The sequence below is a fragment of the Agelaius phoeniceus genome, chromosome 2 (genome assembly GCF_051311805.1).
Source record: "Agelaius phoeniceus isolate bAgePho1 chromosome 2, bAgePho1.hap1, whole genome shotgun sequence".
Lineage (NCBI taxonomy): Eukaryota > Metazoa > Chordata > Aves > Passeriformes > Icteridae > Agelaius > Agelaius phoeniceus.
This window is the reverse complement of record NC_135266.1, coordinates 27,336,394-27,354,435: the sequence shown is the minus strand read 5'-3', so window position 1 is coordinate 27,354,435 and position 18,042 is coordinate 27,336,394. Positions and strand designations below refer to the sequence as shown.

Below are 18,042 nucleotides of genomic sequence, written 5' to 3'. Positions count from 1 at the left end.
TGAGCCCAAGTCTCTGCTCCTTGCAGGACTACCTAAAATTAAACCATATGACTAAGAGCATATTCCAGATGCTTCTTGAACTCTGACAGACTTGGTGCTGCAACCACTGCCCTGGGGAGCCTGTTCCAGCCATGCTCCCAGTGAAAAGTCTTTTCCTCATGTTCAGTCTGAACTTCCTCTGAATTTCTGGCACTTGCTCCTGTTAATTTCCATCAGCTGGGGACTGCACAGCTCTGTAGCCTATCCAGTGGTCTCTGTAAGGCCTCTCTATCCTAGAGGGAGTGCACAGCTTCCCGAAATTAGCATCATTAGTAAACTTCTTTAATGTACATTCAACTCCTATGTACAGTTCATTTATAAAACCATTGAAGAGCACTGACCTAAAAGTGAGCCTTGGGTGCCTGACTGCCAGTTTGATGTAGTCCCATTTACTGTAACTCCTTGAGCCCAACTTGTCAGCCAGATTTAAGATAAAACTCCTTACTGGCTATGTCTTGTTATTGACAAAGTAACTTCAAATATATAGTTGTGAATTAATATACAAAATAACCTTAAGAAAAGGATTCAAAAAAATAAAGCCTTCAGATTTGTACAGGGTGTAATTAATCTTGCAGCAGCCACTTGCAGAAGGTACCATAACAATAAAGAGACCTTAATAAGTGGTCCTGAAACCATTACACATGTAGGATAAACCTCTCTGAAGTGTCCAATTGAAAAGCACATGGCTAAGGTAAACCACAAGGAGACATGTATGTTTTTATTTACCACCACTACTAATTCTCCATTTCCAGACAATACTGTTAGTTGCTCCTTTATAATTCTTTGCATTACATTTGACTGTCAGGCTGTGATGTGCACTGGTATCTCATCTTTGGGCAAACTTCAACAAAACAACAGTGGAATCTCTCACACTTACAGATGATTCTCCACTGCTTAAAGGAATACAAGGAAACGAAAAGGAAAACCCACCAGCTCTCTTACTTTGTGCTATGTTGTTTTTGTGCTACAACTGAACAACCCCCTCGTTGCAAAGACCTGCACAGGTGCCTGAACCAGTTTTGTTTTGCTGCTGAGTCCTGCAGGGCCAGCACATGCAAGTGCACAGAAACCCATCTGACCAAGACATGTGGTTCCACATGTCCCTGTTCATGGTTCCCAGCTGTCAAAGCACAGCACATCCTCTAGCACTAGCCAGGCACAGAGCTATCTAGGTCAAACAGTACTTAACTATTCTCAGTCTTTGTCCTCAGCAAAGTGGCCACACTATAGACAGCTAAATCTGTCTTTTGATGCAGTTTTGTAACACTCATCAAGAGCTGTGCTTGAGCTAACTAACATCAGCAGCTGGGACAGCCCACTGGGAGATAACTGAGTGCTGACAACATGCATCATTCAATTCTTTCTACATTCTGTTCAAGATCACTTGGTAACACTTCCAAATCACTTTTAAAATATCTTTTTATTTTGCTGTTAGCTCCTTTAAAAAAGGCATATCCCTTCTTTCTAATCCAACAACTGCAAACAGCCCAGTCAATGGTACAAAGTCAAACAAAAAATAGTCTTTCATCAAGCTACAGTTTGGTCAGGAAGGAGCTATCACAGAGCCTGGCCCTGCCCCAGTTTCTTCTCTTGAACAAAGTCATATGTTGGCTGTTGTGGGCTAAATGAGCGTCTCCTCTTAACCCTTTCCTCCTATGTAACAGTCTGTTCTGTCTGTAGAGATGATTGAATTAGTAGTTTGACCCTTTCCTGGTCAATGAAGGGTTTGTGTCTCATTATCTATTCCTTCTCACTGCTACTGAAGGATAACAATCTTTTATGTACAGGTTGTGCAGAGAATTGATTGAGAGCAGCCCTGCAGAGGACTTGTGGGTGATGGTTCATGGAAAACTCAACACAAGCAAGCAATGAGCACTCACAGTTCAGAAAGCCAACCACGTCCTGGGCTGCATCACAAGCAGGCAAGGCAGGGGACTCTGCCCCTCTGCTCAGCTCTTGTGAGACCCCACCTGGAGTCCTGCATCCAGCTCTGGATGGAACATGGAACTGCTGGAGCAAGTCCAGAGGAGGGCCACAAAGTTGATAAGGGGACTGGAGCACCTACCCTACACAGACAGGCTGAGAAAGTTGGGGCTGTTCAGTCCAGAGAAGAGAAGAGAAGGTTGTGTGGAATAAACCTTCCAGTATTTGGAGGACACCTACAGGGAAGCCAGAGAGGGACTCTGTCAGGAACTGTAGTGCTAGGACAAGGAGCAATGGGTACACATTAAAAGAGGGGAAATTTGGGTTAGATATTAGGAAGAAATTCTTTACTGTGAGGGTGGTGAGGACTGGAAGAGGTTGCCCCCAGGGAGGTTATGGATGTCCCAGCCCTGTCAGTGTTCAAAGCCAGGTTGGATGAAGAGTTGAGCAGCCTGCTGTAGTAGGAGATGTCCTTGTCCATGTCAGGGGCTTGGGACTAGGTGATCTTTAAGATCCGTTCCACCCTCTAAAATTACATGGTATTTTATATGGCATCACTGTGTGAGTAAAATAGAAGGTGAGATTGGTGACTGAACAGCTCCCCAGGGCAGTGGTCATGACACCAAGTCTATCAGAGTTCAAGGAGTACCTGGACAATGTTCTTAGTCATTTGGTTTGGATTTTATGGTAGTCCTGCAAGGAGCAGAGAGCTGGAGTCAATGAACCTTAAGGGTCTCTTCCAACTCCTTATGGTCTTCTTACAACTTGAGATATTCCATGACTGTATGGTAAGTACAGTGGTATATGACAAGTATCACAAGTCACACTGCTCTTCTGGTACTGTTCACACAAATCACCTATTTTTTCCAATCAATAAATGACTTAAGATATTTAAAACAGATGTAAAAACTTCATATTTTTCAGTTAAATGTGAAATCTTACTCCTTTTTAATAACACATGAGGGACAGGAAGCAGAACAAGAGTAACACTTAGGCAAAACCAATCTATTTTATTTTTGTCAAGTTAGTATTTCATTTTTAAACAGTCAAATAACACAACTCCAGAGAACTATACCTCTTAAAGTTTCCCATTAGTTATCATGACTACTGAAAACATACAAAGCACTTAGAATTTGTTTTAACCAACCTGGAGTTTTTGTAAATCTTCAACTGTAACTGAATACCACACTCAAAACATCAAATATAGGTACTTTCCATACTGAGTTAGTAATATCAGATGAACTATCCTGCAACAGTACAGCATTGCAAAAATATCTCAGTAAATTTTGATTTAAAAGACCGTATCTGAAATTTAGAACACTGCTTGTACATAAAAGCCTACAAGCAAAAACTTATCAGCAAAATCAGTAAATGGTTCAAATATGTCAATAGTTGTATTAAATAACACTTAGTGGACTAATAGACAATACCATTTGAAAAGAACTCTTCAGGAAGCTTGTAGTGGATATATTCATGGAATACTTTTGTACTACACCGTTCATACTCTGAATGGAACTGTTTATGGCAGGCAGGGATTCTTTGGCACAATGCATTTAAAATCAAAGCAGGCTGACCACGCTTATGTAAGGCAAACCCATATCAAGGCAGAGCTGTAACAGAAACCCTGTGATGACAATGACAGTAACCACCATGCTGTGTGTGTAGAGATCATGCTTAAAAATTATTCTTTTGCAGAATGCAGCAACAAGAGATATTAGCCAAACATTTAAGTAAGAAACTGGAATTCCTATACCTTCAAGAGCCCACCATGAATCACTGCTTCCTCATGAGAAATTACCAATATTGCGTCTTCTGTCATCAGTACTACATAAAGCTGGAACTGAAAAACCACAGCAAGCATATAAACTCAGCATACTCTGATGAAATAAAACTAAACCAGAGGAGTTACTCATATTAGTGCAGATAATGACTTCTGTTACCAAGAATTCCACTTTCGTATGCAAATCCAGAAAAAAAAAGGAATTCAGGAAAAGGAATTTGGTAACAGTAGTTGAAATGGAATACATTTTGGCCAAATTAGGCTTCTGGCATACACCCCAAAAATGTCAAACCTTGATGATTCTGTGGAAAAATATGTGCACCAACATAGCTTCTCAAGTTCTTCAGAATATAGCAGTTATAAATAAATTCAGAACCAAGAAATCTGTTTTCAACTGCAGGAAGTTATTAATTAACAAAATGTTATCTGCAGTAAATTTGTAAATTATCGGGAAAGAAAATTAGTAAGTTAATTGACTTCTGGTTTTGGAGGAGAAAAACATTTAAGTCAATTTAATTTAATATAGGAGTATTTAATTCAATATTTTTAATATAAATCAGTTGGGAGTGTTATTCTGGACACTACTTTTGAAAGTATTTCTGAATTTTCACAATTTATTCAAGTTTTTCTTTTAAGAATGGTGAAAGAAAGAAATGTATGGGTGGGAAGAAAGTGAAATCTTTATTGGGTCATATTCTGCACTTTGTGTTTTTACAGCCAATTTTTTCAATTTCTTCTCTCAAAAATCTGTACTAGGAAGACACATCTAATATGGGCCAAACAGCAGTTAGACTACTTCATAAAACTACTAACATACCCTACCATTCAAAACCTGAGTGCTACAATCAAATACTATTCCTGAAATTCCCTGGGTGAATTTCCCTCTCTAACTCCTCCTTCTCACTCTCCCTCTCACTCTGCTCTCGAACATTCACAGCTCCTTCATCTCTGATATGAAAGCATTGAACTTCAAGTTGAAAATCTTGCTTCTTTCATGGAAAAAAGAAAAGAAAGAAAAAACAATGCTCATAGAACATACAGCAATTACTCTAAAAGTAAATCCAAGCATGAGGGTATTTTATACACTTCTGTCTTCTTATCACAGAATAGGAGCATCTGTCTTTTCTAAAAGATTACTGAAATTTGAGTTATAAAAGTGAATGTGAAGAACTTTCTCATTGCTCTCTGATGACTTACTTTTTGCAGTCCTTGTGCCTTCAAACTAACAGGGCTAGAGACAGACACTTGTGACTGAATCGATTCAGTGACACCTTTCTTCTCAACAAACTGAGCTTTTTCATCTTCTAGAAGTTTTTTCTCTTCCCCAAATTTCAGCTCCTCTTCTTGATGCATTAGTGTAAGATGTTCAAATTCAGTCAGTACCTATTTAAAGCAAGCACAAAAAACAACATTTCCAACTGGCAACACAAGGTGGTGATATCACAATATAAAAACCCTCTGCAAAATAACACTAAAACCCATGTCAGCTTGTGTTAATAGTCGTTAGAAATTTCAGTTATTTCCCCGAACTGTTAAGATTAAAAAGCAGCAATACAGAAAAATAGTAACTTTTATCAGACTGTTCTCATGATCCAGGACACCACACTCAAAGTACAGGTAGAAAACATGAAAGGCACTAAGTGAATACCAGATTCCCTACTACATTTTACTGTATCTTTATTGTATCAAAATAAGGAGGCCTTTAGAGCTAAACCAATCATCAACAGACAGATTAAATCAAGATGACTCAAGCAGAATATAGTGGGGAAGTGTATATTGATCAGATTTAAATACAACCAGAGTTAGTCTGGTTGGGGAGTTACTGGTGGGCTGCAAGAAGCTACCTACTTCTCAGCTCTTTGACTAGGTTTTTTTGAAATACTAATGCATTTTCGTTTCCAGATGTATTTTAACCAGTTCAAACCTATTGTGAAGTTGTATGTGACAACAAATGAGGTACTTCATCCTTCCTCATCTCCCATTTCCCCACACACAAATTCTCCAAGAATCCTGCTTTTGCAAAGAAGAAACTAATTAAGACTATAAACATAACAGTATGCCTGCTGTACACAGCAGATCTGACAAATTTTATAGGTGCACCTGCTAGTCTCCTCTAAATGAATGATGTGAAAGAAATCTGAAGTTCAACAGAAATTCCCAGTTTTCTTTAGTTTCCAGATACAAATACAGCAGTAAGAGAACATGACAAATGTTCTTTAGGAGTGATTGCATGATCCCTTTCCCACATCAGGAACTTAGAAAACTAATATCCATAATTCTGCAATATGTAGAGTTCACAAACCACCTGGTATAAATCATACAAGGAAAATATCAAAGGGTTAGCACAGATACTGTGTAAGACCTTGCTGAACCTGCTTTGAATATGACTAAGCATTCTTCCAATTGAACAGTCTCCCACTGAGAAGGACTGAATCTCTTTTTTTTCCTCTACAAGTAGCATGGGGGTCTTAACAGATTTAGAAAACAAATACTAAGCTGCCTTCTTATTTAAAATATGCACCTGAACACCTCAAAAAACCTGCTACAGCTTTGCTGGGGGACTGACATACAGAAAAGAACATTAATAAAAAAACACAGGTTTCCAATTTCAATTAAACCAGAGTTTGAATATAAATACACATGACCACAATAAGAGTCTGGCAGAAAGTAGATGAGAAGATCCTATCTTGCTAGTCCAGCTTGACAGGACTGAATCTTCAAAAACAGAGCCAAGATACATTCCACATTTTCAAACAGCCTTAAGGCAGCTGGGAATAGATGAGATTTTGAAACCAGAACTGAAACAAACCAATAGAATACCAGACATACACACTTTCAAACCTCTCAGTATGAGGGCTGAGCTTAGATTTAATAATTAGATCTGGAAGTCAGGCAAACACACGTGGCCCACTCTGAAAAGCCTGAGGAAAGACTCTTTCCTAAAATTTTGGTTTTTACAGAGCAATCTACACACAAAAAGCATCTACTGTGTTGTTATGGCATACCAGTGTTTCTCACATTGCTAAAGAAGGCAAAGAAACACAAACATGATATTCATCACTCTCTTACTTCACGATATCAACTCCTCCTCTACAGATGTGCACCAGCTACCCACCAATGCCTTTAGACTGTAAGCTCCTGCCTTCCCAAAACAAGATCCATTTACAGAATCACAGAATCATGTATGCTGCTGGGAAAGACCTTTAAGATCAAGTCCAAGCACGAATCCAGCACTGCCAAGTCCACCCTTAAACCACGTCCCCAGATGTCACATCTACACGTGTTTTAAATACCTCCAGGCATGGTGACCCACCACTTTCCTGGGCAGCCTGTTCTCCAGTGCTCAACAACCCTTTCTGTGAAGATGTTTTTCTAATATCCAGTCTAAACTTCCCATCACACAACTTTAAGTCCATTTCCTCTCATGTTGTCACTTAGCAACTGGGAGAAAAGACAAACCCCAAACTCACTTTTCCTTTCAGGCAGTTGTAGAGAGCAATAAATTCTCTCTCCCCTGAGCCTTCTTTACTTCATGCTAAACAATCCCAGCTCCCTCAGCTGCTCCTCATAAAACATATTCTCCTGTTTGCTGGTGTCTAATCAAACTGCTTTTGATTTAATGCATTACTGTCCTCAAAATATTAGGAAATTATAAATATCAACCAGTGATTTTGTGAAGAACTTAGCTGTTCCAAATCTCAGAAAACAAACTCAAGACAGACAGGCATGCTTGCCTGTTGCTCTGCCTCTTCCAACATTGCTGCTTTCTCCTTCACTCTCTGCACAAATCGTTGCCATATCTCCTCTTCTTTTCTTTCCACTTCAAGGCAGAACTCCAGCCTCTTTGCCTCAATGACTTCCTGTAGACTGAAGTTCAAAAATGTAAGCAACTCTCCAGCACTCTGCTTTGTTCAGTGTGGAAAACCAACAATCTAGAAAATTATTTAAACAATTAATACCCATCTGAAATATTAATTTCTACAGCTTCCCACATAAAAATTCAAGAAGAAACCTAAACAGAAGCAAGCATCTTATCTTTCTATTTTTTTATTTACGTAAACAACCCTGAGTAAAATTACTTATGCTAACAGCTCCTGGGCAATTTACATTTCAAAGTAAATGCAACACTTTAGGCATTTCATGTTCTAAAGACTTGATTTATACCTCTCTGACTCCAACATGCATAAGCTTCTTCTTTTAGTTGCTTACTGCTAAGACACTGAAATTGCCAGAAAAATTTCACAAAATTTCCACATTGTGAAACCTCAGTCTTCAAGTAGGACCATACAAAAACAATTAATCTGGAGCACTAATGTAACAAAAAACTGATTGTTTCTATAAGAAATGGAAGAAAATAACAGGATCTTCAGAACATATAGCACTCTTTTTTAATGTCAAAATTTAAATATGGCAGAATTACATTAATAGAGAATTAATTCAATTTCCTAAATAGTTCAACATCTAAAGCACAGGGTTGCTTCCCAACATGCAACAGCCAAAACCTCAAGACTGCTTGTTTTTTCCTGAACCCTCTCTTCCAGAAGTAAATAAACTCCATATATCCTATACTTATATTTGAAACTACATAGGAGGAGTAAATTAGTTCAGATCATTGAGCAAATCTCTGGCAAAAAAAAAAAAAGTCAGCAAGTAAATCAAACATTTCTTTACTTTTAAATCTATACCTCCCTTCTCTTTTCAGTACACAAGACAATTTTTTTCCCTCCAAACAACAGGTACTTGAGATTGAGATACTTCTTTCATGTCACAACATATCATGGCAAATTAAAAGATGCTAGTAATTTATTCATATGAATAAACTACTAGAGGTTTGACATTTTCAGAGTCTATACTAGCGCTGCCAGGCAGTGCTGGTGGGAAATGTTTGCTTTTCAAGAAATATGAATGGAGCTTGTACACAGATGTACTTCACACACCAAACCTCCTTTGAAAAGCAAACCTGCTTAATGACACAAGTTCTTCCATCAAAACATTAACCATAAACTTCTCTAAGTCACATGATTCCAGAGAGCACAACTGGAGGACCACAGCTGTTTTACTGGTTATTGAAAACTCTAAAGCATTGTCTTCTATGACATTTGGCTTAAGAACAGCTCAAACCCTGGATAATGTTCCAGCTTTTTTCTGGGGCTGTTCTTTACATGTTTTGCTGAGTCAGACCTTCCCAGCTTACATGAGTTACTGTCCTTTGCCAGATAACTCATGCCTTCCACCCTCATGTAAAATAAATAGGTATGTATATTAAGTATTTCACTTTGATTTATACTTTTAATATAAGTACACACTTATGGTTTTGTCCTATCTTTTACTGTTTCTATTTAAACCATTTATAAATGGAAAAACTTACCCAAAAAATCTAAAGAGTTAATTATTTAGAGCAACACTAAGCTTAAACAACTCCCTTCTATCTTTAAATTTATGGTGACTGGGCAGTTTCTCAATCTTAAAGTTTCTTATTTGTATTCAAAATATCATCTGAGAAGAAACATTTTGAAATTGCACATGCAAACAATGTTTGTAAGATATCAAGGCCAGAGCATTCCTCCTACTCTATCTTATTCAAGCACTACATGGCAACAAAATAAATTCAGAACAATTACCCTTTTGTGTTTGGGCTTGTTTTGGGGGCTTTTAATCAGCTGTGAAATAACTTAGGTCACTCTGAAATTCTAAATCCCTAAATCCACATGAAACAGGGGCATGGTTTTCACACAGATATATTAATTCACACTATCTCTAAGTTTAGACAATAATGCTACAGCACAGGTTTTTCAAGTGCTAGCAATCTCACACTATTCACACTTCTGCACACAGTGTCAGTTCTCACAGATAAAATGCTGCCTTTGGGAATGATAAAGCTGCTAGAGCAAATGCTAGACTCAGTTAACATGCTACAATCACATGGACACGTGGACATCTTTAGACCCCGACTAGGTTACTTTATCAGGTAAAAGCAATTTTGTCTTAAAATTAATAAAAGATTAACTTTGAAGACACTCAACTCAGTAAATAATCCTATTACACATAAAAAGAAGAGAAGAAATAAAAGTGTATTTTTTAAATTTACTGTGCAGGTGGTTGTGGATGCCAGTACGTGTTCAAGTGGAAGCGTTCAAGGCCAGGCTGGATGGGGCTTTGAGCAACATGGTCTGGTGGAAGATATTCCTGTCCATGGCAGGTGGGTTGGAACTAGATGGTCTTTGAGGTCTCTTTCAATCCCAACCATTCTGTGACTCCATGAAATACCCCTTCCCCCTGGACTGAATTGTTCTGGGAATCAGCCAGACAGAACTGAAGCAAAATTTCTTTTTCTGTGTGTGACGTCCCAGCAACACAATAGCTCAAACACTCTTAAGTGTTAGGAGATTTGGGGAGGAAGGCAAAACAGTTCACCACATCTTAAGCCAGTCCTTTCATTACTTCATCCACTGCTCATAGCAAAATATTTTTTGGTTTATCTGAAGACTGGTTTCACTGCTTCTCTTTTAGCACATTATGAAAATCAAGTTCACAGGTACTCTCATTCTTCTGGCTTACATATCCAGAATGAAATACTCTGTACAAAGACACTTAAAAAATTTAAATGTTATAACTAATTATTTAAATAATGTATTCTTACTGAGGTTTTGTAGTAAGGGATTGTGAAGAAAGTCTAAACTAATCATACATACCAGCACTACCACCTGCCTTTCTACAGAAGCATAGCTGTGACAGTTTTTCTGTCTGTACGAGACTGAAAGCATGGAAGCCTAAAATTGCAAATCAGACACATTATGTTCATAAATAAAGACTCAAGTTAATTTAACTCCCAGTGGAACACAATATGCACTTTGAACAACACAGGTATTTAAAGTTTATTCACTTACACTTTTAAAAGCTTTCAAATTTGAATGTAACACTTGTAACTTTTTGCAGAACATTTGACTATTAATTAAAGTATATCAGAAAAACTGAAAAAAAAATATTAACTAGTGGCAGGTATTTCCAGCACTGTGCTTTGACTCAGTCGACTAGCTCAGTTGATTATTGAGCAATAATAAGGATGTGATAGACCTAAAGAATTATCAATTTTTCAGTAGGGGCAAGAAAGCCAGGTATTTTGGGCGTGGCCCAATCTCATTCTAAGATGGTTAAAATATTTAGTTCAAATGCAAAGGTCTGCAGCTGGTCAGATGAACTCCATGGCCAAGGAGTTGTTAAAGAAAAGGTCTAACAGCCTTTCAAATGTTAGGTTTCTTTTCTTAGACATGAAAAGAGTCACATCAACCTTCCTCTACATAAAAACCTCTTCATGTCACTGAATCCTTCCTGGTTTTCTGTCATCATCTTCAAAAAAGACTGAAAAATAAACAAGTTCAAGAGCTGCATGGTCTAAATATCCCAGTTTCAGGGAAGAAAAAAGCAAGGAATGATTCTCCACATACTGAGAAACCAAGATGCTTATGTTACAATAATGTTTAATTGCAATTATAATGGAGAACAAACTGCAATTATGATGACAGAAGAACAACTAACCCAGAGAATGATTAACATCAGCACATCTAAACACACAAGCATACAGCCTGAATATCAATCCTCAGCTTTTTTCAACAGATCCTGGTCTATCAATTTTCTTCTTGCAAAACAAAAATGTGCCCATAGGCAACAACTTAAATTGAAAAACAGACTCAACAAAATGTCCAACTTTAAAACACTAGCAATCCTCTCCTCCCTTGCAAATGCCTAGGCTAACTAGGTATGTGTGTGTGTATATTTAGAAGTTTGTTTCCCTGGAAGCAGTCTTCATGTCTAGATTTCTGTTTTCAATTATTCCAAATTTTACCATTCAAAACATCTCAGCAATTATCTCTTGCTGAGAATGACCTGAAACTGGAATTCATGTTCCTAATGGGCATAATTGGACCATCAAAAAGGCAGGACCAGACCATCTGCACACACACAAAAGAGTTTATCTTTACTTTTCAACAACAAAGAAATGCAAATGCCAATTTTAAGTAGCAAAAAATTATAAAATTATAAAAAATTAACTTCTGAATTTTATATCCAACAGATACTGCATAAAATGCATAAACCACATTCTAAATACTCTGCTATCCATTGACTTCGTTACTTCATTCTTAGAATGCAATTGCAAACTAACAAAAAGTTATTATGAAATAGCTTCATCAAAATTACAGGATTTGGGAATAGGTGTTTTTAAAAGTGTGCACAAGACAGTCACTTCAGAATACCTTTATTTTCCCTTCTCAGACCCAGTAATAAAGATGCAAATATATTTTTCTGCTGTATGCTGAAACCATCTCTTTCCACATGTTCCATAAAAAAGGTAAAACTTGCCAACATGTTTTTACACACATGTAAAAGTGTGTTTTATGCACATGTTAGAGTAAAAGGCTTTACAGATGTCTGCCCACAACCTCTCTCATAAAGCAGCAGGACATCCAAGAATTACTGGTTTTGCCTTGCAGTGGCATACAACTTTGGATGAATAAACTAATGTCCTACTTCTAAATCCAAAAGGGTAGTACAGGAACTTCACAGGCAGTTTCTTCCCAATATGCCAAAAATCATGGCACATTTGCTACTCAAGTGTCACTGTTCAAAGGCTACAAACAGCCAATTGCTTAAGTCTAGCAAAGGTTTTCTAAATCTATGTTATTATCAAATTTAATATGTAGACAGCTACATCACAGGGACAAAATATGAATTCTCAACATGCATTTTGATCATTATTTATACAACTAGCATGAAATTTTAATCTTCAGGCATATACTGCTATGCAATATTAATTACTCTAAAACTACACCTCTTAGAATTCACATGTATATATTGTAAACATCTTTAAGGACAAAGAGGATGACAATTTAATAACACAGTTTTGCCTAAAACAACTGGATAGTCCCTATTCTAAAAGTTATTTAAATGTACAAGCAAACTGGGAACCACTGAACTTCCTCTACGTAAAAAGACATTTTCTATCACATTGCTGAGGATCACACTTTTTATTGTTTCCTCAGTAACTTGATAAAGCACCTTATGGGTAAGGCTGCATTAGACTGCTAATTACACTGCATACACATCCTCTAAATTCTCTTCCTTTTTTATAGTATCATAAAATGTCTCTCTCAAAACACCAAACACCTTCTCTTTCAGACCTCAGCATCATTCACTATGCCACATTATTGAGGGACAACCACAACATCTATCCTAGTCTTACTTTTCTCTTCCTGTTGCAGTAAATCTGGGAAAAAGTTCATTTTTCTAGATTCTTATGGGATATCTATCTATCTATCTATCTATCTATCTATCTATCTATCTATCTATCTATCTCATCCTTCCAAAACAATGATATTTTCAATAGAACTGATTTACCAAAACTAATTACTAAGTGTACTTTCTTGCCAAAACTCTCTCAATAAAACTGACGTCTAGTGGGCCATATGTAAAATCTACACACCAGAGAGAACTCAGCTCCTCTGTATATCCAAGAAGCAGACAACTCCTAAATGAGCTCTGAAGTGTAAAATACTGGGACATTCTGATGTGAACCTGCCACTTCAGCCTTTTTACAAAACAAACTGTGTAGGGGTTTTACAAAAATAATTCCTTTGTTTGTGGAAGAAAACACTTCTATGGATGATGGTTTTTATAATTTAACTCTTACCCTGAGATGGCTGTACACCATGAAATGGAGCTTCAGAAAAGCTGAAGGTACTGGAGTCAATATTGCCATGAACAAATCTCTAAAAAAAAAATCTTCCCTAGACAAGGATAACAAGACATCAGCTATTAACATACGTTCTTAAATGTAAACCAAATGAAAATTCTATGGTTAATTTCAGTTGGTTTTAAACCTCTTTCACCTTTGATTCTCTTTTCATGAAAAAGATGTATTACATTCTTGTTAAGTGAAGAGAAATGTCAAGAGACCACTGATTCAAGGTCAGCTCAACATCATCTAAATGATTAATTTGCAAATGTGCCTTGGTTCAAACAATGAGAAACTGTTCTTAAAGCAAAGTCTTATTCTGTTTTCATGCCTGGTTTAAGTCAATATTTCCCACCACAACTATGTAGTAATGGTGCTTCACTAAACCATGAAGGCTTGAACAATTCACAAAGCATCAGCTCTTCCCCAGCAGGATTCTGACCAGTTAAAAGTACAGTCCCATGCATTAAAAAAAACCCAAAGGAAGAGGAAGACAAGAGAACAGGAAATAAAAGATTAAACAAAATGGATATAAAATTTTAAATGCTTCCTGCAGAAAGCAGCTTTACTACATGAAACAACTGAGTGTCTATAACCTTCTTTATAACTTAACTTTCCTTTGAAATCCTCTTTTAACTCCCTATAGTCCAGCAAGAGATTTTTTGACCTGAAAATGCTAAGACATTTGTTATTATGGCAGATAATGTGGGAAGTCAACAGTGTAACCACTTATTTTGTAAAAGTTTTTGCTTCAGTTCCTTCTGAACCTGGAGTCCAACCAAACTATTATTTATAATCAGACATTCTTAAGAAAGAAAATAAAACATAATACTAATATATAATTAAAATAATTTAAAAGCTTGTAAAGCACAGATACCTGAAGAAAACAGACAAGCTATCCCAGAAAAATTTAAGTCCTCAGGTGTATTATAGAAGAGAAAGATTTCAGAAATACAACTGGCTTTCATGTTTTTAAAAAGAATGCTGATTTAAACCCATATACTTCTCCATGAAGGTAACTGAATGAACAGCTACCTCCTTCAATTATTCTTTCCCTCTTAGAAAACTTATTTTATGTATGAACGCTGCTCTGCATTGGGTTGATGTGAAGTGAATGGATGCTGAAAGCAAGTGCTGCACACCAAGTCCTTTACCTGACTGGTTTGTTCTCAGGGCCAATGTCTCTGCAACCCAGCTTTTCCAGCCTGCAGCGCCTGTACGACTCATAATACGCACGAGTCTTCTCCTTCAAGTCTTCCATATTTGTGCACAGCATCCTGCGGAGCTTTATTGTGTCACAGTGGTTCTCATTTTCCACTAATCAGTAAAAAAGATGATTTTGTTATTATGCAGAAGTAGCAAAATAGTCAAAATACATTTTAAACATCATCACTTACTTTGTTCACTAAATATACTTCTAGGAAAAGGTATCTTGTTGTTTATTATACCTCTTATACTTCTTTATAATTTTTAATATACACACTGATGTACTGAAGACCTGTAAGTACTGCTGAACATATTTCAACCTGTCCTGATTTCTTGCTTGAGCTGAAGGCAACCACATTTCTCTCTTTTTTAACCCTCTTTACTGACAATCACAAATGTTTGAAATTTGGTAGTGCTAGAGGTACTGCCACTATCCCAACCTGCCCAAATACTACATACACCATCTCATACTTTAACCCCAAGAATGCATCAGTGAGGACGAAATTACAAGTTAGTGCATGCCTCAAGTATTAATTGCTAAATTCCTTATACTGTTGATCCAAAATACAATCAGCCTGGCATCAGTGAAACAGCCCCTTGTATTATTGGTGAATTTTATACTTCAACAGCAAAAGCTCATAAAGATACTTTAAAGAATTCTTTTACCTTTTACAATGCCCCAAGGGTATTGACGAGCTCTCACCATTTTGTTTCCAATTTTCACCTTCTCCATACTTCCTACCACGGCAAATGGCAAATAACCCTGTAGGAGATGTACCAATTAAGTCTTATCTGTCAGCACTCTTATGTAAAAACATAGAAACACCTCAGAAACAAATTAGGGAGGAAAACACCATTTCAGGAAAAGCCAACAAGCAGTTTAAAACTACCCCCAGGAGATCAGTAGCTAGGCAGTATCTACTGATAAAAAACTCAAACTACAATAGAAGCAGAAGGAGCAGTTGATAGATCCACATGGGTGTGTTGAGGGGAACCTCAGCAGGCTGGAGAAATGGGCCAACAGGCATCTCACAAAGTGGAAATGAGAGCAATGCTAAGTCCTGCATGTCAGGAGGAATAAGCCCATGCCCCAGCACATGCTGGGGGCTGTCTGGAAAGGAACTTTATAGAATAAGACATGGGGGCAAAGACCTGGTGAACAGCAGGTTGTTCCTGATTCAGCAGGTCTGTCCCAATGGCAAAGGCAGCCAACTACACCCTGAGCTGCCCTAGGAAATGTCAGCCCCAAACAGAAAACTGCTCTCATACATTCAGTCAGAGTTCATATCCCAATAACACTCATGTGAGAATCACACACACTGGAGCCTGTGCTGTGGTTACTGCTGTGGGCTTGGCACAAAGACAGGCTGGGCACTGCCTGCCTGCTTGCTGACCCACAACAGCTGACCAAATAAAGAAACACCATTACCTGGAAAATAAATCACTAGCAGAGCATGGAAGTGGTCAGTAACAAACCACCACGTTTCTCCACAGCAAAAGGACCTGTTACTGATGGACAGCTGCACATTGTCACTCCCTGGTCAGGTAACAGAGGTTGGGAATGCACAGCCATGGGCTCCGGCATCCTGGCTCCTGTTCCCACTTTCATACCCCCACACACAAACACATGGTCAGGTGCACCTACAAACACACATCTGCTGCATGAGAGCAGCAAATACAGAACACTCAAGGCAAAGCCATCTAGCTTCACAGCTGAGAGCTGGCAGCTACCTCTGGGACAGTCAAAAAGGACAACTGAAAATAAGCCAGAGTCACATCTCACTTCTTCATCCCCAGAGAAAATCTGTCCTAATTTCAAGACAAAGTACTAAATAAAAGAAAAAAAGCAGGTGTAAGACTTGCTATTGTAGAAAGTTGTAGACATAAGGCACCTAAATATCTTCTCTACCAGATGTAAAATTGTATCTGTTGAGTAAAAGAGCAAAGACAATCTGTCCATCTATAATAGTAATTATATATTAATTAACCAGATATTAGAAAAACCATTTATGCATGAGAACCTCTTTTCTGTTACATGTATCAACAGCAGAGGGGCAGAAGATTTATAAGTAGGGAAAAAAAACCCCAACACATAAGAGCTTTTTAAGGAGAAGAATAAACTGGTGACATACAAACTTACAAGCTTAAAGAAAACGGTGAAAGCAGTGACACGAATCAGCATTAGAGAATGATGTTTTAGCACTGAAATATCAATATTTTTGTCATTTACTTACATTTGTGATGGTATTAATCTCAGAAACAGTTTCATCATCAGTAGGAAACTGGTATATTCGGATGCCATTGCTAGTTAATTCATTCATTATTTTCTTCTTGAACTCTTGCAGTTCAGTTTTAGAAATGCTGTCCGCTTTGCCTATAACTGGTATAATGTTCACCTATGAATGACATAAATTATATGAAATGTGTGAGACTTCGATTTTGAGGTGGCAACTTTTGTAAATAGAATTGTTTTTTAATTAGCTGTTTAAAACTTCCTCTGCAGTCCAAACCTTTCCATCAATTGATATCAAATTTTCACAAACAATGAAAAATATTCTCATGGGCATCATTTAACTAACTAGCAACCAATTATTTAATATACTCCCTTAAAAGTAATTGATTCTAAGAACAAAGAGGGAGGTCTCATAGAGCGAAGTACTCAAACGCAAGCAATGCCTACTTATTAACTAAATGCCATTAAGTATTTATATCTCTGTTAAAAAAATAGATTGTTTAGTTTATAGCAGCAGGGGACATGGCTCAGGTGTTAAATGAAAGCTGGCAGTCTAAATACAGAAAGAAAAGGAAGCTGGCTGCCAAACCCTGCCTACCCCTGAGCCTCTTCCTTGGGCTCCTTTCAGCTACATCTTCCTCACCTCACCACTGCAGCACAGTTTCTCCAGCATCTGACATGAGCAGAGGAGTAACACAGGCGAAAGCTTCTTGCTCACCAGCCCTTATACTAATTATTCAGAACACAGAATTCAGTTCTATTAAACTACCCTATTTCCTAAAATAGTGATGGCAGTAACTTGGAAGCAATAGATGCCAATTTTTTCTTACAAATACTATCATCACTCCCAAAATACACATTTTTTGGAACTAAATGGAAATAATGAATACCCAAATGGAAAAAAAATGTAAATCATGAATTTTCCAATATTTAGAACAAACAACATACACAACTCTACTGGATTTCAAAAGATGAAGTGTTTTATAGAGTTCCTTGATCACAGATGCAAAAAGGAAGGAGAGGAAAAAAAAAAAACCAAAACAACATACACACTTTCTATTCTTCTGAATATTCTGCCTGAATGGAAATGCCTAAATGTCAAGAACAGATTCAAAATGGATATTTTTCAAA

General features: G+C 37.4%; 1 protein-coding gene across 1 annotated transcript in view; it reads right to left on the bottom strand.

Annotated features, from left to right (window-relative positions):
• Positions 1–2,952: 2,952 nt before the first annotated feature.
• The window catches only part of SEPTIN10 (septin 10), a 24,121-nt gene continuing 9,031 nt past the window's right edge, over positions 2,953–18,042 (bottom strand). The window contains 6 exon segments of the mRNA XM_054654543.2: positions 2,953–4,731; positions 4,940–5,125; positions 7,477–7,609; positions 14,627–14,789; positions 15,345–15,441; positions 16,913–17,074. Coding sequence (XP_054510518.2) covers positions 4,588–4,731; positions 4,940–5,125; positions 7,477–7,609; positions 14,627–14,789; positions 15,345–15,441; positions 16,913–17,074 — 885 coding nt within the window. The 3' untranslated portion in view covers positions 2,953–4,587.